We start from the raw sequence: 22,089 nt of genomic DNA, 5'->3' as shown, positions 1-22,089 counted from the left end.
CGTGTTAAGAACCACAAAGTCTACTGGGAAGTAGAATTTGTCCACTTTGATTATGACATCTTCAAGAGCACCCCATGGGTGGTTGACTGATCTGTCGGCAAGTTGCAAGACCAGAGGTTGGCTTTAGATCTTCCAACCCCAACTGTAAGTAAACTGAATGTGGAATCAAATTTACACTAGCTCCTAAGTCAAGGAGGGCCCTCTCTATCTTGTTGTCACCAATGACACACGAGATTGTTAGGGAGCCCGGATCCTTATACTTTGGAGGAGCACTGTGTTGAATGATTGCACTTACATTTTCAGTCAATCTTACTTTCTTTGGCAAATGATTTTTAAAGTTGCGCTTCTAAGTGCACAAATCCTTGAGGAATTTAGTATAGGGGGGAATTTACTTTATAGCATGCAAGAGAGGCAAGTTGATTTTTACTTGCTTGAAGACTTCCCACATGTCTTGAATTTTACAATTTTTGTTCCCAAAATGTGTTGACTCTTGGAGACATTGAGGAAACGGAGCCTTAAGTTCATTAGAAGTCTCCACATTTGGGGCAACAAGCATTGTATTTTCAGCATTAGACTTTGGAAATTCAGGAGTGAAATTTGGATTAGAAGAGCTGAGAATTGGATTTTTGGGAGGAAGAGCTTTTTCATTGTTTCTTCCGTCAACCTTGTTATCCACAACTTGACCACTCCTAAGGGTGGTGATTGCTTGGACTTGTTCATGAGTTGGCCCACTCGGAGGAGGGGTTTCGTCAATCACATGAATCCCTCTAGGATTCTCAAATGGTTGAGCGGGAAGCTTCCCCTTATCTCTTTGAAGAAGTTGGTTCATTGAAGTGGCTATTTGCCCCACTTGATTCTTAAGTTTAGCAATAGAATGAGTATGAAAATGAACCATTTGGAGAGTGGGCTACAATGATGTCAAGAGTTGCTTATTGGATTCCATCATTTGCTCGTTTAGAGATTCCATCATTTGCTTGTTTGTAGCCAAAATCTCATCAGTTGGGAACGCAGGAGGTTGATTAAAGACATTTGGATTAAACGGAGGACGGTATCTTGACGAGGCCTGAAATGGCCTATTTTGAAATTGAGAAGAGGGATGATTTTGATGCCCTTGATTTTGAAAGTTTGAATTTTGTGGGGCGGGTTGCCTCCATGAAAAATTCGGATGAGCTCTCCAACCCGAATTATAGGTATTAGAATAAGGATTGTTTCCAGGTCTGGAAAACATTGCATTTGCTTGCTCATGATTGGGATTAGGAAATTGCTCTGGTGTAGGACAATTTTCTAAGAGATGGAAAGGACTCGTGCATGATGCACACACCGCACTTGCCGAATTTTAAGATAATGAAAGAGAGAAGTGTGGTGCCATCAATTGATAAAATTTGTGAGTTATGGCATCCACTTGAGAAGATTCTTCCCTCATTATTTTTGGTTAACAAGAATTGGTGTTCTTTATATTGGTTAAGGTCGGAACACTACGAGAATTATATTACAGTGAATTTTCACTCAAGTTCTCAAGTAGGGTCTATGCCTCATCCGCACTTTTGGACATGAACATCCCTCCACATGATGAGTCAACCATAAATCGATGGGTATCAGTTAAACCAGCATAGAAGGCTTGCACCAATTTCCATTTTGGAATTAGGTGGTGCGGGCATTTCTTAAGGAGGTCTTGAAGTCTTTCCCAAGTCTCATGGATTTGTTCTCCCTCACTTTGTGAAAAGCTAAGAATGGAACGCCTCATTAGGTTAGTTTTGCTCACTGATAGTACTTTTTTAAGAATTCTTGTTACAATTGAGCCCATGTAGCGATGGAGTTTGTAGGAAGGGAGTTCAACCAATATTTTGCCCTTTCTTTTAAGAAGAATGGGAAAAGATGCAAATAGAGAGCATTGTCAGGGAAGCCCCTCAGCTTGATGGTAGAACATATTTTGAGGAATTCATCAAGGTGCTTATAGGGGTCCTCATTTTCAAAGCCATGAAAAGATGGAAGCATTTGGATGGTGCTAGATTTGATCTCATATTGGACTGCCTCGATGTTTGGCATCACTATGCAAGAGGGAGAGGCATAAGTTATAGGGATGAAATGGTCCTTAAGAGTCATAAGAGCATTTGGAACTTCAGCCCTATCATTATGGATCCCCTCATTCCCGACATTTCCCTCATTGTTGGCCATTGTATTAATTTCAAGATCAAGTCCTCTTAAAGTTTATGATTCCCTAAGGTTTCTTCTAAGAGTTCTTTCAAGTGAATTTATATCAATTGGCACTTCAAGAGTAGGCAAGGATAGTGACCTATGACCCAACATCAACTACGCAATTCACAATAAATATAATATCCCTTCACCATCAAATCCACATACGATGTTCCCGTTCTCCTCAATTATCAATCTAGATAGAAAAGTAAATGGCCACGACAAGGACCGATGCTTTGCAATATAGACAAACGCTAAAATAGCCTCGACAAGGGCTCCACAAGCTAAGTATCTCTAATTTATACACATACAAGATATTCACAAACCTGAGACCAGGACTTCGAAAACTTACCCAGAGTCTTTTAGACTTACAATTTTGCTAGCTTTCCCACGATAGGCCTTGAGTACCTAGAATCTCACAAGAAAACTTGAAACGCAAATTAATCCAAACCAACGAGAAAATATCTACAAGAACACAATATTCACAATCAAACCAAAGTTAATCCTAGAACCTCGGTTGTAAAACCGTTTGCAGTCCCCGGCAACGGCGCCAAAATTTGATCAGTATGACAATTATACATCAACCATTGCAATAGTACAAATCATTGTAAAATAGGGCTATTGATCGGGTAAGTCGAACCACTGGAACTGTAAGTTTGTGGCAACCAAGGTATCTAAAATCACTTCTAGAATGATAAAAGGGGGGTTGTAGAGTTTGTTAGTTTGTCACTAAAATTAAGGGTTTAAATTGCATAAAACAATAATGTGCGAGGAAGCAAAGAGATAAAGACAACAAAGAAGGGACTAGGGAAGTGAATCCACTACCTGTCAATAAGCATGCTATGACATGATTTACTTGGGGAAATAACATATATATGTATGACCATGGAATGCAACAACATAAAATTGCTACATTACCTTCAAGAATTTATGAAATCAATTGGCAAGAATAACCTATCAAAGCATTACATGTTTTGGTTACCTACACTAAGATGCAACATTAGACATGATCACTAAGCCAAAGATTATCAAGCCATTAATCTCATAATAGAAGCACATGATACAGAAATCAAGAATAATCTATCAAAGGAAGGCCCTACGCAATAGATTATCAAATTTCCTAAATATCATGCCAATAAAAACACTTCCATAAACTCATCTCCATTGTCACTATGAAAATGTAGCAATATAATCATAAGAGAAAAACAATCTAAGACAAGACATTTAACTCAAAATGATCATTAATAAACATTGAAGTTCTTTACATCAAATAAGGTGCTCTAGTTCATGGAAAGGTCACATATATACATTAAACCCCCAAATATAAATCAAAACAAAGCAATGCTTACAAAATGGAGCTTCATCACCTCCCTAGATAGGGAGTTAGTTACCCATAAAGACAAAGAATGAAGAAAAAGATGAAGAATCCCACTCCATTTTCGCACCTTAAGCTCAAGAACACCCAAAACCCTCTAAACTCACTATTTCTCTCTCTAGAACTTAGCTAAATGTGAGATATGGAAAAATACAAGCCTTCCCCCTCTTATTTAGGCAAAAACCTACTTCCATCCACTCCATCACAAGCTCCAACCACCCTAGAGGTCATTTGGACCACACAAAATACAGAGGGAACAAGGTTCAGCACAAAAGCACGAGCAGGTAAGCTGCTCTCTGCAGATCGACGGGCGCCCACGGGTGCTTGCATCTGCGGAAGTGGTCTCTGGACAAAACGGCGGGCGCACGCGGTGGCACAGCGGAACTGGCAAGAGCCCGCGGAACTGGCGGCGGGGCCCGTGAGGAAGCGCGGGGCCCCGCGGATGAATGCAACACACTAGAGTAAATGGCGGGCGCCCGCGGTGGCGCAGCGGGCCCCACGGAGCCTTGACTTCCAAAAGCTCTCAGCCTTCTCTTTAGCCTCGTTGGTTGGTCAAGTGATGCGGTCGTCATTTTGAATGTAATGCCACAACATTCATACACATGATGGCTCAAGGAACTTGGCTCAAATAACAGTCCCTAGCAACGGCTTACTTTGATTCTTCAAAAGATTGTCAAAACCGTTCCTTTAGCTATATTCGGGGGAACCGACCTGAAAATAAATGAAAACAAACAAATAAAGCTAAACTATACATTATTATAAACTAATGGACTTAACTAATGCAAATAAGGGCGCTTGAATATGCAATATTTGGCGCTTATCAACATCGCATTCATATGGAGGACGACGCAAAAACTTCTAAAAAGGTACAGCGCCGGTTGAATCCAAACATGAAAGAAGTGATCAAGCTACTAGATGTGGGAATCATTTACCCATCTCTTATAGTAAGCGGGTTAGCCCCACTCAAGTTGTTCCCAAGAAATCTGGCTTCACCGTTGTTGAAAATTCAGCGGGAGAGCTCGTGCCACAACGCACAACCACCGGGTGGTGTGTGTGCATTGACTACTGGAAACTCAACTCCACCACTAAGAAGGATCATTTTCCACTTCCATTCATTGATCAAATCCTAGAAAGGCTAGCCGGCCAAAGCTACTACTGTTTTCTTGATGGTTATTCCGGCTATAACCAAATGGCAACTGATCTACAAAATCAAGAGAAAACCACATTCATGTGTCCCTTGGAACATTTGCCTATAGACGCATGCTCTTTGGGCTATGCAATGCACCGGCAACTTTCCAAAGGTGCATGATGTCCATATTTTCCGATATGGTTGAAAAGTTTCTGGAAGTATTCATGGACAATTTCTCCGTCTTTGGGTCTTCCTTTGACTCATGTCTCCAAAATCTATCCCTTGTGCTTCAAAGATGCAAGGAGATAAATCTTATTCTAAGTTGGGAAAAGAGTCATTTTATAGTCCAATAAGGCATTGTCTTAGGGCTTGTTATTTCAAAAAGGGGAATTGAGGTTGACAAGGCCAAAGTCGAATTAATCTTTTATCTTCCTCCTCCAAATTCTGTCCGACAAATCCGTTCCTTCCTTGGTCATGCCGGCTTTTATCGCTGTTTCATCAAAGATTTTAGTAAAATATCCCAGCCCTAGTGTAATCTTCTTGCTAAGGATATTCCCTTCAATTTTGATGAAGCTTGTTTGGAAGCTTTCAAGAAGCTCCGTACTCTTCTCTCTTTTGACCCAATTATGAAACCGCCTAACTAGTCTCTTCCATTTGATATCATGCGTGATGCATCCGATCATGCATTGGGTGCGGTTTTGGCCCAGTGTGTGGACAAGTTATCACATGTTATTTATTATGCTAGCAAAACTCTATCTGATGCTCAATTGAATTACACCACCACTTGATACATATATATGTGGATACGTAATATTATAAGGTAGTATTATTATTTCGTTGTTTTATTTATTTCTCTTTTTCTTTATAAGCAGACTTAGGGTTAGACAAGGATTAAGGTTATATGTTATCTATATATATATAAGCATAAGTCTATGAAGGCATATATGATATTCCGTGGTATTCTAGAGAGAGAGAGAAACCGTGAGAGAAGAAAGGAGAGGCTCGGCCTAAGGTTGAGGCCAGACCAAGAGGAAGAAGAAAGAGAGGTTGCGTGGGCTAGGACGGTATAGCAGAGAGCTATGACGGCAGCCACAATCGCCAAAAAAGCTAGGAAGAAGAAGTTAAGGTTTCAATCCGAAACCTAGAGGCAAGTTCTTATTTTACTCTTTCCATTAGATTTCTTGTTCTATACATGCCTAGGTTAATTCCAGAACTAATCAGATAATAAATTAACCATGTATGCATGCTTAATCAGAATTAAAACAGAATTTATGTGTTTATATTCATACTTGCTTAATTTTGAAATTCCTTGCTTGAATCTTGTTTTAATTGGTGTAAAAGATGCATAAGAACTTTGTAAAATTAATTGGGATCATCTAGTACTTAGAATAGAAGGTTAGGAACCTTCAGAAAGATTGTCGGAATGATCAGACGACATCGAAGATGAAGAAGACGAAGAGTAGCAGGAATGGAGGCGGCTCCATTCAAAGTGGATGCAGCTCCATTAAGAATGAAGGCGGCTCCTTTTGGATAGAGCATACTCCATTGAGAATGGAGGCGGCTCCTTTTGGACAGAGCATGCCCCTTTTAGAAGGGAGCATGCTCTCTTGCTGGAACACTGCAGAAAGTGTATTTTTGGTTCTGTTTTGGATTTTGGGATTTTCTAAGGTTGCTTAGATTGTAATAAGGATTTTAAATGACTACGATGTACATGTTAAATACCCACAATGCATAATCTATATTAATGTGCTAAGGATTTGAACAATATGAAATTTTAATTAAATTTACATGTTGTTATTGGATGTTTTAATTGCTGAAAATTATTATAGCAATTTAAATGGATGTTGCATGATTTTAATCATGTATTAGCAGTATAATATGCTCGGTTAACTATCTGATTTTAATTATACTTATCTCTGGATTAATTGATGTATTGTTTTATTTCTTCATCAATTATTGGATGGAATGAAGGATTTAATTGCTTAAAAATAACTTAGCAATTAATATGGATGTTATATGATTTTAATCTTGTGTTGGTTGCATAATATGATTCTTTATATCTGATTATTATTATGCTTATTCCCAGATATATTGATGCATTGTTTTATTTCTTTCATCAATAATTGGATTGTATGGATGTAATGCACTAGTATGGGATGGTGGCATTCTAAGGACGAATTAACTTATCAGTTAAGTCCTACCTATTTTTATGTAAAGGGACGGATTAACCAAAAGAATGTTAAGTCCTACCTATATTCAAGTCAGGTCAGCTGAACAAGTTGAATGGCTTATAGAGGATTATTTATAGAGGATTACTTGTAGTTGGATAGAATGGATTTTATATATATGACTATGATGCCATGATATGAGCTTAAGTCTCAGGATCATGGTTAGGGTGCGTATATTGCCAAGGATGTGTAGCTGGATATAGTGGTTCATTATGTGCCCTGGTAGGTCTAGGTACTCATGCCCACTATTTGTGCGTTTTGCATGTTGCCTATTATTCAGGTTGAGGTCACCCTATAGTCCAGTGAGGTTCCTTAGTATGCGTATATATATATATATATATATATATATATATATATATATATATGGACTATATTAGTTATTGTTGGATTAACTAGGATGTATACGTGTATTGGATCTCTGCTTGTACTGTAGTAGAGTAGAACTTGTTTATGGGCATGACCCACCATTATTTTTCAGGTGTTCGTCAGGAGTAAAGGTTGTTCGTGTTGAGCAGGGATCAGTCTTCTTCACTCTTCCAGATTATCTACATAGGAGTTTCCTTTATGTGTCAATGTTCTGATGTAGACAGTTATTATTATCACTTGTTCTGTTGGGATTTTCTAGGGGTCGACATAGTATGGATTCCCGAGTTATATAGTATTGGAGGATTGGATGTATCATAATATTTTATTATTTATAAAAATTTATTCTGAGGATTTTATTAATGAATTATCATTTTAGTTTTTTTTCAGCATTTTAGTTATTCTTATTTATCATATTTGTATTCTGTGTTCGATTATTACCGATTTGTTTTTGATATCCTCGGGTATTCAGGCATGGGCCTGGCCAACCCGCATTCAGAAATCCGGGGGTATCACAATTAACGACTATAATAATTTTTCAGAAATTCATGCAACTCAAGACTAAGTATAACCCATCTGCGGTTGGCATGGCTCATCCACCTAAACTAGGGTGTGATATGAGCCATCTTCCCTAGGCATGGCCTATCAAGGTCTTGAAATTGCAAGTTTTAGCACATGAAAGCAATTATCTAGCATAAACTACCTTTATTGATTGGGTTAGAGCCTGTATCACTGCCCTATTTTTCATCATTTCTGTAAATGGAGAGTTCCAAGGTCACTTTTGTTAGGTTAAAGGGCTTCATTGTTAATGATAATTAAAGCAGATGACTCGATAACCCAGTGGATTAGTGCCTCCAGTAGACTTTGGAGTGTCATTCTTCGACTCTCTGCATTTACTAATCTAATATCTAACCCTTTTCCCTTGAAAATAAATAAATAAAAAAAATAAAATTAATGATAATTTAATGGACTTTAGTGATGTACTCCCTCTGTCCCAATATAAGTGTCACTTATGCGGAGTGGTAATTTTTAAGGGAACATGTGGGACCATGTATTGTTTGCCTAAAAAATTACCAAGTTGTCCTTTTAAGTTTTGAATATTGAAGTTTGAAATTTAAACTCAAAAGACATTTTTGGAATGATGTGAAATATATTGTTTGAAAATGAAAAATGAACACTTATTTTGGGACAGACAAAAAAGAAAAGCATGACACTAACTTTGAAACGCATGGAGTATTAGTTAATAATTATTTAAATATTTAAATTAATATTAATAAATTAATTTTTTATCTATTTAAATTAATATTAATAAATTAAATTTTTATCTATTGAGATATGGTTAAAAAATAAATAAATACTAAATAATAGTAATTATAAAAACAGTAATAGATAATTTTGATAAAATTCAATCCAATCTAATCCTACGAATCCGCGGCGGGTTAAGATTCATATAACCAGCCTGATTTAATCACGCGTGACTTTTCAAAGACGACAAAAGCAATTCTTCTTGGTTCACAGGTGTTATATCGTGTGTGGCTCAATGTTTCTCTTTCTGGTACCACTCCAGTCAAACACTCAACTATGCATATGACTTTCTGGTTTTTGTAAACCATCGCCGGCACATTTTCTATAAAAATTTCAAGAATTGGAGTAATATCTCTTTCGTATTGCTTTCTCACAGCCTGGGAAAAAAGTTAAGAGTAAAAAAACAAAAAAAAAAATGGCCGAAACCACGGTACGTTTCGGAATATTGGGCTGCGCTAACATAGCACGCAAGGTATCGAAGGCCATTACGCTCGCGCCCAACGCCACCATCTGGGCCATCGGCAGCCGTTCGATCGAAAAAGCCTCGAGATACGCTGCCGAGAACGGCTTCCCGGCGTCGGCTAAATTGTACGGCAGCTACGAGGCCGTGCTGGATGACCCAGAGGTGGACGTTGTGTATGTGCCACTCCCGACCAGCCTGCACGTGCGCTGGGCGGTCTTGGCCGCCGAGAAGAAGAAGCACGTGCTGCTGGAGAAGCCGGTGGCTTTGCACGTGACGGAGCTGGACACGATCCTTGAGGCATGCGAATCCAACGGTGTGCAGTTCATGGACGCCACCATGTGGATGCATCATCCTCGGACGGCTAAGATGACAGAATTTATCTCAGATAAGCTCCATTTCGGAAAACTCAAATCGGTATGTCTACACACACTCATTTACTTGTTTTATTATTTGTTATTTTTCTTAATTTGATGAATTTAACTCATTTAATTTTCGATCACTAATTCCCGAAAAATTATTGTATGGTGCGGATCAATTACTAATTGCAGTTGACCTTGTTGCCGTATGGGTGTCAATTAGTGATTGACCCGGTACTATCTAATAACTTTTTTTACTTTGGAATGTAAAATAATAAATTTATGTTTTGGTTGATTTATTTATTTATTTTTCAGTCACTTCAAATTGATTGAATTTGTCATATTTTGATTTTTGATATTTGGGGATTTTTTTGGTATCAATCGCTTGATCCTGAAAAGTGAGACGATTTTTTTTTTTTTTTTCACAAAGTGGTTGTTCTTATATCGGTTCGTGAATTCGTGAATCTGACTTCTAGAATCGCATCAAACATTGATCCCTAAGAAATGATAAACATGAGAACAGAGTGTTGTAAATAAACATGTTTTTGGTGTATAAAATGATAACGTTTTTGGTGTATAAAATGATAACACGGTTTGCATTTCAACAGTTGCGGTTTTGTTCTATTTTTTTATTTTAGTTTTATTATTATTAGTATTATTTTTTATTTTTTTTTGGTTGTCCTGTTTCGTGCTGTCAAAAATTCAAAATTGTCAAATAGTTTGTGTAATGGACGAGACTGAAATGATAGCCTTCTCGCTTATGACTGCATTTCATATTTCTTGGAAGGTCTAGTTTACCATTTGATCTCTGCCACTGTAAAAAAAAATTCTATTAATTATATGTGGATGATGTATAATGAAAACAAATAAGCCACCAATAGCTTAGCAAACACGTTTTGTGCTTCAATTCTTCTCTCTCACGCTAGCTCAATTTTAAGCTATCATTTCCTCTGCATTCTGGGATTGTCCGAAGATGATTATTTTTTATTTCCACAGTTACACACCTCCTTCACATACGATGCTGGCGCAGACTTTCTCAAAAATGACATTCGCGTGAAGCCTGATCTCGATGCTTATGGAGCTCTTGGTGATGCTGGATGGTACTGCATCAGGGCAAGTCTTTGGGCTGCAGACTATGACCTGCCCAAAACAGTAACAGCTTTGCGCGAACCGGACTTCAACGAAGCAGGGGTGATTCTATCATGCGGAGCTTCTCTTTGGTGGGAGGACGGGAGAATAGCAACCTTCTATTGCTCTTTCCTTACCAATTTTAGCATGGACCTAACTGCTCTCGGAACAAAGGGTTATTTGCGTGTTCATGACTTTGCTGGTCCTTTTCAAGAGAATGTTGGGACATTTTTCATAGCTTCGAATTCCAAGTTTGGGGAACGCGCTCTAGGCTGTGAACCGATACCGGGTGAGCACATTGTCACGACCGATCTTCCTCAGGAAGCTCTCATGGTGACAGAATTTGCTACTCTGGTTAATGGTATTAAGAGTAATGGCTTGAAGCCGGAGAAGAAGTGGCCAACCCTCAGTAGAAAGACACAATTGGTTCTTGATGCAGTCAAGAAGTGGCCAACCCTCAGTAGAAAGACACAATTGGTTCTTGATGCAGTCAAGGGATCGATCGCCAAGGGTTTCGAGCCCGTTGAGATTGTGAATTAATTAATTGGAGATAATTGTGTGATCACGTACTTGTTTTGCAGGCTGCAGTTTTTATACTACTATTACATTATTGATACTGTAGTGCTTGGACCATGGTTTTGGACTTTGAATGGTTTGCTCAAAATAAATGAACCTGTGCTTTTCGGGTTTGATGAATTTGTAGGCTCTGAAGGATTTCAGAAAAAGAAACAAAAAGGAAAGATTAGAAACATTTGAAAAGATTGTTGTATGTGATTCGGATTAATCCACGTAAAATATCTTTTTCAAAAATTATTTTTTATTAAAACTTCTTTGAGTAAAATATTTTTTTCTTTTAAATTTTAGGCGTTCGGCAAAGGTCTTGAAAAAAAAATTAGAACTTATATTGGACAACTAAACAAGAAAAAGTATTTTATTTAAAATATTTTTGTTAGCTTTTTATTAAATATTTTATTTAAATTTTGGAGAATTAAACAAGAAAAAAATAATAATTTTAAATATTTTACATCCAAACAACAAGAGCTTACCAAGCTTTTCTTTAACGTCTATTTTGCTTGCTTTTGAACACGTTTTTGAGAATTAGGGTTTTTGATCAAAGGATGGGTAAAAGATGAAAACACTTATTGTTGAAACAATAGGGTTTTGAATCAAAGGATGGGTAAAAGATGAAAGCCCTTATTGTTCCAATTAAAACAATCAAACGCTCTAATCTCTCTAGGGTTTGTGGAAGATGTTATATATATAGTAGAGAATCTTTACAATATGTCAAAAAGAGATTTTAAAATCATGCAATGACTAACTTATAAGTTTGGAAAAAATATAAAACTAAAAAGTTGCCGATTTTTCGCAGGCAAATACAACTGGTCTACTTCAAAGTGAAATCGGCTAGAAAAGTGTAACCGGTTCTATTTGTCCCGAGAGTTGATTTTGTGTAAGAAATGCAACAAGTTCTAAATTGATCGAAATGCAACTGGTTGGACATTGTTGAATGTTATATTTCCAACCTAAGCTCTTATACCCGACTTTAAAGATACTCACAAGTGTTCCTCACTCACTAAATGATATTCTCAACGGATTCAACGGTAAGAGGCACTTGCGCTTCAAATTCAAAAAATTGAGACTCCAGATTAAAAAAATATTACAACTCTATCGTCAAATTTTGACTCCAAAATTTGCTAACATTACAAATATATCTCTTATTGAAAGTTCCACTTTAAATCCTTGCCTAAATAATAATAAGGCAAAAGTGTGAAATACTTTACTGGACTTTCAACAAATGAGCAAAATACCCCCTGAACAAAAAAAATGAGCAAGTCACTCATAGTACTTCCAAAATTGAACAACTTGCCCCCTTTGTAGAGACCGCTGATGGCTTTCCAATGATAGTTGTGAAGCAATCTTGCATTACAGACTCCACCATGGAGACCGAGTACGTAGCAGCTTCTCCAATCTTGCATTGCATTGCAGACTCTACCATGGAGGCCGAGTACGTAGACACCTCTTCCATTCCTATGGCAACTGACTCTCCGTCATAAGAGGAACCAATTGCTTATCCTTCTATTTCAAGCACGGGAAGAATTGAGTTTGAAGAAGCACACTTCTATAATGATCTTGCTTGGAAAGCTTATGTTGACATCTACAAGGATAGTCCGAATAAGACTGAAAGGAATGTGAATCTACAAAAGCTTCGTGGTACAGCTGGACAGAAGCTTGTGACATACATTGAGAAGAACAAATGGCTTTTCTTTACCAAGCTCGGTAAAAGCTACTTTTCTTTGGATATGGTACATTATTTTTTGTCAATATTCAAAAGCTTAAGGATACATTCTTCATTGTGTCGCTCTTTGGAATTGATTATATGGTTGATGAAGAAGCCATTCAAGCCATTTTGGACATTCCTGATAGAGATAAGATGACGGGACAAGTATTACCATTGGAAGTCTCAGGTCCAGAATTACCCTGAATTATTGTGTTCCGAATACTTCAAGGAATGAAGATAGTATTCTAACTCGTTTTCTAACAGATGAAGCGGTGTTCTTCAATTTGTTCGCTATGGCTAATCTGGGACATTTCCAAAAAGGACAAGATCACTCTCGAGCGAGCACATGTTCTATACTTTCTTGCTATAGATGAGCACATACAACTTGCACCATTCATTATGCAGTTAATGATGGCTCATTACAAAAAGAACTTGCATCGCAATTTGATCATCTCCTTTTCTAATGATAATTATGAATTTCTATAAGCTCAAGAATATTCAGATTCCTCCAAGAGCATAACATCAGCGTATTATGACTGAGTTAGACACTCGTGCACTGAATAAGTCCAAATCAGCTAGGGAGAATGCTAGAAAGGCTCAGAGAGGTGCTGATGAGGGTTCATCACAGGCTCCAGAGGTTACACAGCTATTTCCTCCCAAAGGAAATTTTTTTAGAGCTGATGCAAACATGATGTACTCTCTTCTTCTTCAGCATCAGACTACTATGTTTGATAGGATGATGGATAAGATATAAGATCTCAAGGTTCAAATGGGACAGCTTAGAGGACAGCAATCAGGAGGTTCTTCAGAGGATGTTTACCAGCCTACACCACCAAATCCATCTTTGAGAGATAAGGATGATGGTGCTGAGTATTCAGATGGGGATAAGGATGAGGATGAGGATGATGAAAGTGGTGAAGATTAGAGTATTGATGACTTACTGACTTTCTGTTTAGGGAGATAATGATGCTGACATTTTTTTTTTTTTTTTTGTTTATTTCTCATACATCATGACATCATACTTTTATTTAACATGGTCATTACTTTTGGATATTAACTTATATGTTTAAATGACATGTTTAACTGAATTAATCTATTTCTCTTGTTTCTCTCTACTCTGCCATTATATTCTTTGTCAATTTGTTCCAAAAAAGGGGATAACAATGTTATTTTCAAGGGGAGTAATTTGAAAGATAATTGGATATTTATTTAAGGGGGAGTTTTTATAAATTTATTTGTTAAACTTCATTGTTAGTTTTCCTTGATATTGTGCAGGAAATCAGGTTAAATCGTTTATCCAAGAAAAGAAGAGAATAGAGATAAAATTTCGTGTTTTCTTTTGAACAAAATTGTAATTTACTTTTCTGCTTGGGTAGATTGCTTAAATGTTTTTAGGTTTTTGTCACAAAATTACCAAAGGGTGAGATTGTGAAATATAAATTCTATAATTGGCAATTATCGTGAACAAAACAAGTCTTGAGTTATGTGACGGCTCGAATTTCAAAGAACCCGACGCGTCAGCGAGAAAACAGAAAACTAACCCTATAACGTGTCCCAAACGCGGAAGTAAGAAAAAGAGAAGAGGTCTCTAGAGATGGACACCACCTCTAAGACGCCAAAGTGACCTCCCGAGAAGTCACGAGACTCAAAAAAGAAACAAATGCAAAAGCTAAGATTTAAAAACGGACAAGAATGCCACTAGGGGTAAAATGGTCATTTAAAATAGAAATGGATGCTACCATGCATACCATTGGATAGGCAACAAAAAATTAATAAACTTAGACTTAAAAATCACTTGATTAGGAGTTCGAACGAAAAAGATATGAAATTCCAAAATTTTACAAAAAATTGCCAAAAATGTGCATAGGTGTGATCGGTCGTAAAATTTACGAACGATGAAGGCTAAAAAATTGGTTCCAGGTGCGATCGATCGCACTAAAGAACGATTAATCATAAAGGGTAAATTTTTGGCCTAAAAATGAGATGCCCAGGTGCGATCGATCGTAAGGTCAACAAACGATGGAAAAAGTGAAAAATTCATATCGATCGCAACTATTTGTGACCAATCGTGATGGATCACAATCGATGGGCAGCAACCTGAAAATTTTTGAAAATTTTGAAATTCAAGGGGTAAATGGGACTTTTTGGGAAAAGTTTTTGAAGCAACCCCTATCCAAATGTGATTCTAATGTCAATCATGGTCCAAACCAAGAATAAAAAGCGAAGTGAAATGATGAAAATGCCCCCAAGTGCATGCAATACCAAAGAAAGAAAAACATGTTATAAAATGAAATACTTTGCATACTTTAAAGTGCTTAGCCCTTGGCCTCATTACACACACGTTAAATTACACCAAAAGAGAATGTTTAAATACAGATTACACACCCAAAAGAGGAAGCAAAGCATGCTTCTAATTACATTACACATTGTCAACTTCAAAAGACAACTATATCATGCTAACACTAGCATGCCAAAAATATACAAAACATGTTCAAGATGTAAATACAAGCCGAGCTATAGATGGTTCGCATCCAAAATGAGTGTCTCCTTGCCTGAAAAACAATAATCAACTAGGGTGAGTAATCAAATTACTCAGTAGGATGATGTGTATGTGTATACCTTAAAGTTTCAATGGTTTTTTGCAAGTGTAATATAAATAAACACATGTGGATTATGCCTCCTAATGTCTAGTTTCAAAGGGAAGCTAAGGGATCATTCTAAAGCTATATTTGGAACATTTTGAAAGCATTTCACAATAGGTAACATACTTAACGATATTGGAACATCCAATGAAAAACAACAAGTACTGCATTTGAACAATATTGGAACATCCATTGTAAAACAACAAGTTACAGTCACAAAGTAATGTCAACTTGGAAAATGAAACGTGAAATCAAACAATAGGAATATCTTGGACACGGTATCTCGTTATGAACATCACAACCAAGACAATTAGTTGTTTTGGGCTACTAACCCGCAAGGAACTACCTAAGTACGTACTATTTTGGGAAGAACTCGTACCTCCCGCACTAGAGTCATACTCTAGCCATGTCACGAAACTAATGTCCTAAGTATTTCCAAAACCAATAATAGTGTCACAACAACCATATAGGTGTACAATGCATTTAACCACCTTCGAATGCACATCCAATATTTGAAACCACACAAACCATACTTTAAGTCTTTAAGCTACAATGGCATTTGCAATGTCAAGTTCACAATGTGAATACAACTATGTTACTATAAGGTTGTCAAATTAGGAAATCCATTCATACTAACATAGTAAACCTCAAATCCTTGATTTAAACAACAACATAGTAATAATTTCACAACATAGTTGTTGGCAAGAATCATTCTAGAATTTAATAGTTACAACAACAAGATATTACTAGAATTTAATTTTACACCAAATGAAATAACAACTATACAATAGATACATCATATAAAAGCCTTGAACAATATAAAACCCTAGGTTAGATATATACAATATTCATCTATATGCAACCCTAGAATTTAAATGACATGCATACAATGTATATTAACTTCAAAGAACACAATAAACACTTAGGAAATAAACATAAAACACCCCCTACTTCACTAGAGAATTGTATCTCTAGAAACCAAGGAAAAATGGAAGCAAAAATGGAATCCAAGACAAGGTGTTCTAAAGGAAGGTGAGGGGAAGCTTTTGTCTTCCAAGTGCAAAACCAAAAGCTTAGTGGAAGAGGGTTAGATTCAAGCTTCAATGGTGGCTTAGGTGAAAGGTGAGGAAGACAAAGTGATTTTACTAGAATTTCCACTAACTAATGAAGTTGATAGTCACAAATACTATATTAACACTACCTCTCTCATACACACACACATCACACCCCTCCACTTGTCACCATCCAATGCACCCTCACTAGGTTAAATCTACACCTTACACTTGTTACAATCCTAAACTTCCAAGTGTCTCCAACCAAAAGTCAACAAATGGTCCAAGGAAAAGGTGACACTTGTCACACTTTTCAAAAATTACAAAATGGTTTCTGTTCTAAATATCTCACAAAAATAATTGTAAAAAGATCCCTAAGACAAAATATCTTAAAAAGTTAATTGCACAAATAACCCCGAAAAATAAAAATATTTCTAAAGAAGTTATGCATTCATACCCTTAGGAAATGAAATTAAACAAGCATGCTTTTTTACACAATTTAATTAGGCATTAATAATAAATTAAATTAAAGTGAATGCATGCGATCTCAAAAAACATTTCCGAACACAAAACCCTAAGGCAACAAGAAAAGAAATGAACAAATAAATGAATAAAATAAACAATTAAATAATTAAATAAAACAATTTTGAATGTCGAAAAAAGGACAAAGATTACACGATCATCACAAGTTGTTCAAGTTACCATATCGGGATGGACAGTGACTACGGAATGAAGGTTTTTCAAATACACCATAGCTGGAATCATCAAGAAAGGAAAGAACAACACTTTAGAAAGAAATCTAAAAAGGTTATGACACATTCCATACTTGGTATATTTTCAGAAATTTCCAAAATAGTATTTTTTACCAAGTTCAGCCTTTGGATTCAAGTTTGATAGACTTGAACCAGTTCAAGCTTTTCTGAACTAGTTCAAGCCCTTCAAGTTTGGCCTCAAATTCATTCTTCCATACTTGAACCAGTTCAGCCTTTCTTGAACCGGTTTAAGGGTTTGTTACAGGTTTTTGAAAACTTGCAATCCTGTTTTGATTTCTTTCCTAGTTGGTTTATAATTGTACCAAGTCTTATGCACGAAATTTCCTATATTTTCAGAGGGATTAGGTCATTGTAAATTATATATAAACCCTGATAGCCATTTGGGTTTATTGGCGGCTTTTGCACTACAACGTCATTATTCATAAAAGCCTCAGGAATATTATTTTGCAGAAAATCCAAGAGATTTTTTTCAGTCTTTCTAGAACACACACATAAACACATAGTGAGTTTAAGAGTTTTGTTCAAATCTTGATTGTGATCATACAGTTGCATCTACGATGATTAAAGAAAAACATATCTAGTTTTACATAAAATTCAAATATTGAAGAACAGAAGTAAAAACAATCACACTTTGAAAGGGTCAAAGCATTCGTGAAGTGCTGTTTGATCTACCTGTTACTCTTCTACAAAGATCAAGCATAAGCCTGAGGTCAAGTTGCTGTTGGATGGTACGTCGCAAAGCCAGAGGATTGTCAGCTATTGGTATTTGATAGAACGATTGGGTGTGAGCCAGAGCCAAAGTTCAGTGTACTTTGTTTCAAACATAGTGGATCAGTTTACTTTGGACTGCACAGTACACGAGTATGATTATTTTTTATTTCCACAGTTACACACCTCCTTCACATACGATGCTGGCGCAGACTTTCTCAAAAATGACATTCGCGTGAAGCCTGATCTCGATGCTTATGGAGCTCTTGGTGATGCTGGATGGTACTGCATCAGGGCAAGTCTTTGGGCTGCAGACTATGACCTGCCCAAAACAGTAACAGCTTTGCGCGAACCGGACTTCAACGAAGCAGGGGTGATTCTATCATGCGGAGCTTCTCTTTGGTGGGAGGACGGGAGAATAGCAACCTTCTATTGCTCTTTCCTTACCAATTTTAGCATGGACCTAACTGCTCTCGGAACAAAGGGTTATTTGCGTGTTCATGACTTTGCTGGTCCTTTTCAAGAGAATGTTGGGACATTTTTCATAGCTTCGAATTCCAAGTTTGGGGAACGCGCTCTAGGCTGTGAACCGATACCGGGTGAGCACATTGTCACGACCGATCTTCCTCAGGAAGCTCTCATGGTGACAGAATTTGCTACTCTGGTTAATGGTATTAAGAGTAATGGCTTGAAGCCGGAGAAGAAGTGGCCAACCCTCAGTAGAAAGACACAATTGGTTCTTGATGCAGTCAAGGGATCGATCGCCAATGGTTTCGAGCCCGTTGAGATTGTGAATTAATTAATTGGAGATTATTGTGTGATCACGTACTTTTATGGTTTTGCTCAAAATAAATTAACTTACCCTTTTCTGGGTTGATGAATTTGTAGGCTCTGAAGGATTTCAGAAAAAGAAATAAAAGGAGAGATTAGAAACAGTTTGAAAAGATTGTTGTAAGTTATTCCATATTAATTAATGTATCCACGTAAAATATCTTTTTCAAAAATTATTTTTTATTAAATTTTTTTTAAGTAAAATATTTTTTTCTTTTAATTTTTAGGTGTTCCGCAAAGGTATTTAGAACTTGTATTGGACAACTAAACACGAAAAAATATTTATTTAAAATATTTTTGTTAGCTTTTTATAAAATATTTTATTTAAATTTTGGACAATTAAACACGAAAAAATAAAAAAATAATTTTTTTATTTTTTTATTTTTAACAAAAAATATTTTACATCCAAACAACAGGAACCTACCAAGCTTTTCTTTAATGTCTATTACGCTTGCTTTTGAACACGTTTTTGAGAATTAGGGTTTTTGATCAAAGGATGGGTAAAAGATGAAAACCCTTATTGTTCCAATTGGAACAATCAAAAGCTCTAATCTCTCTAGGGTTTGTGGAAGATGTTATATATATAGTAGAGAGTCTTTACAATATGTAAAAAAGAGTTTTTAAAATCATGCAATGACTAACCTACAAGATTGGAAAAAAAATAAAACTAAAAAGTTACCGATTTTTCGCAGGCAAATACAAGTAGTCTACTTAAAAGTGAAACCGGCTAGAAAAGTGTAACCAGTTCTACTTGTCCTGAGAGCTGATTTTGTGTAAGAAATGCAACAGGTTCTAAATTAATCGAAATGCAACCGGTTGGACTTTGTTGAATGTCATATTTCCAACCTAAGCTCTTATACCCAACTTTAAAGATACAAGTGTTCCTCACTCACTAAATGATGTTCTCAATGGATTCAACGATAAGAGGCACTTGCGCTTCAAATTCAAAAAATCGAGACTCGAGATTAAAAAAAAAAAATAACAACTCTATTGTCAAATTTTGACTCCCAAATTTGCTTACATTACAAATATATACATCTCTTATTGAAAGTTCCACTTTGACTCCTTGCCCAAATAATAATAAGGCAAAAGTGTGAAATACCCCTCTGGACTTTCAACAAATGAGCAAAATACCCCAGAACAAAAAAAAAAAAGAGCAAGTCATTCATAGTACTTCCAAAACTGAACAACTTGCCCCCTTTGTTATAGAACGCCGATGGCTTTCCGATGATAGTTATGAAGCAATCTTGCATTGCATTGCAGACTCCACCACGGAGGCCGAGTACGTAGACACCTCTTCCATTTCTATGGCAACTGACTCTCCGTCACGAGAGGAACCAATTGTTTCTCCTTCTGTTTCAAGCACGGGAAGAATTAAGTTTGAAGAAGCATACTTCTACAATGATCTTGCTTGGAAAGCTTATGTTGACACCTACAAGGATGGTCCGATTAAGACTGAAAGGAATGTGAATCTACAAAAGCTTTGTGGCATAGCTGGAAAGAAGCTTGTGATATACATTGAGAAGAACAAATGGCTTTTCTTTACCAATCTATGTAAAAGCTACTTTTCACCGAATATGGTACATTATTTTTATGTCAATATTCGAAAGCTTAAGGATACATACTTCATTGTGTTGCTCTTTGGAATTGATTATATGGTTGATGAAGAAGCCATTTAAGCCATCTTGGACATTCTTGATAGAGATAAGATGACGGGACAAGTATTACCATTGGAAGTCTCGGGCCCAGAATTATCCCGAATTGCTTTAAAAATTTGTGTTTCGAATACTCCAAGGAATGAAGATAGTATTCTATCTCATTTTCTAATAGCGGTGTTCTTCAATTTGTTCGCTATGGCTAATATGGGATATTTCCAAGAAGGACGAGACCACTCTCGAGCGAGCACAAGTTCTATACTTTCTTACTATAGATGAGCACATACAACTTGCACCATCCATTATGCAGTTAGTGATGGCTCATTACAAAAAGAACTCGCGTCGCAATTCGATCATCTCCTTTTCTAATGATAATCATAAATTTCTACAAGCTCAAGAATGTTCAGATTCCTCCAAGAACATACCATCAGCGCATTGTGACTAAGTTAGACACTCAGGCTCTGAATAAGTCCAAATCAGCTAGGTAGAATGCTAAAAGACTCGGAGAGGCGCTGATGAGGGTTCTTCACAGGCTCCGGAGGTTATACTGTTATTTCCTCCCAAAGGAAAATTTTGTAGAGCTGATGCAAACATGATGTGTTCTCTTCTTCTTCACTATCAGACTACTATGTTTAATAGGATGATGGATAAGATATGAGATCTCAAGGTTTATATGGAACAACTTAGAGGACAGCAACCAGGAGGTTCTTCAGAAGATGTTTACACCTCTAGATCCATCTTTGAGAGCTGAGGATGATGGTGCTGAGTATTCAGATGGGGATGAGGATGAGGATAAGGATGATGAGAGTGGTGAAGATTATAGTATTGATGACTTTCTATTTGGGGAGATAATGATGCTGACATTTTTGTGTTTATTTATCATACATCATGACATCATACTTTTGTCTAACATGGTCGTTACTTTTGGATATTAACTTATATGTTTAAATGACATGTTAAACTAAATTAATCTATTTCTCTTGTTTCTTTCTGCTTTGCAATTATATTCTTTGTCAATTTGTTCCAAAAAGGAGGACAACAATGTTATTTTCAGAAGGAGTAATTTGAAAGATAATTGGATATTTATTTAAGAGGGAGTTTTTATAAATTTTATTTATTAAACTTCACTGGTAGTTTTCCTAGATATTGTGCAGGAAATCAGGTCAAATTGTTTCTCCAAGAAGAGAAGAGAACAGAGATAAAATTTCGTGTTTTCCTTTGAACAAAATTGTAATTTACTTTTTTGCTTGGGTAGATTGCTTAAATATTTTTAGGGTTTTGTCACGAAATTACCAAAGGGGGAGATTATAAGATATAAATTTTGTAATTGCCAATTATTGTTAATAAAACAAGTCCTAGTCTAGTTGTGTGACGGCCCGAATTTCAAAGAACCCAATGCGTCAGCGAGTAAACCGAAAACTAACCAGATAACGAGTCCCAAATGCAGAAGCAAGAACAAGTGAAGAGGTCTCTAGAGATGGACACCACATCTAAGACACCAAAGTGACCTTTCGAGAAGTCACGAGACACAAAAAAGAAATAAATGCGGAAGCTAAGATTTAAAAACGGACAAGAATGCCACTAGGTAAAATGGTCATTTAAAACATAAA

The 22,089-nt window shown here is 36.5% G+C and overlaps 2 protein-coding genes across 2 annotated transcripts; both read left to right on the top strand.

Moving 5' to 3' along the window:
- The first annotated feature begins 8,850 nt into the window (after nucleotides 1-8,850).
- On the top strand, nucleotides 8,851-11,236 carry LOC132303352 (uncharacterized oxidoreductase At4g09670-like). Its single transcript, XM_059800584.1, has 2 exons — nucleotides 8,851-9,470; nucleotides 10,409-11,236. Exons 1-2 carry the CDS (start codon nucleotides 9,009-9,011, stop codon nucleotides 11,078-11,080), a joined length of 1,134 nt encoding a protein of 377 aa, XP_059656567.1. The 5' UTR covers nucleotides 8,851-9,008; the 3' UTR covers nucleotides 11,081-11,236.
- A 2,351-nt stretch (nucleotides 11,237-13,587) lies between these two features.
- LOC132305026 (uncharacterized oxidoreductase At4g09670-like) lies at nucleotides 13,588-18,829 on the top strand. Its single transcript, XM_059802710.1, has 2 exons — nucleotides 13,588-13,732; nucleotides 18,140-18,829. The coding sequence occupies exons 1-2, from the start codon at nucleotides 13,588-13,590 to the stop codon at nucleotides 18,790-18,792; spliced, it is 798 nt and encodes a 265-aa protein (XP_059658693.1). The 3' UTR covers nucleotides 18,793-18,829.
- The last annotated feature ends 3,260 nt before the right edge of the window (nucleotides 18,830-22,089 follow it).

The sequence above is a fragment of the Cornus florida genome, unplaced genomic scaffold (assembly GCF_030987335.1).
Source record: "Cornus florida cultivar Cherokee Brave unplaced genomic scaffold, ASM3098733v1 CherokeeBrave_3.0.0_Hap2_Chr04, whole genome shotgun sequence".
Classification (NCBI taxonomy): Eukaryota; Viridiplantae; Streptophyta; class Magnoliopsida; order Cornales; family Cornaceae; genus Cornus; species Cornus florida.
This window is presented reverse-complemented; position numbering and strand designations above follow the sequence as displayed.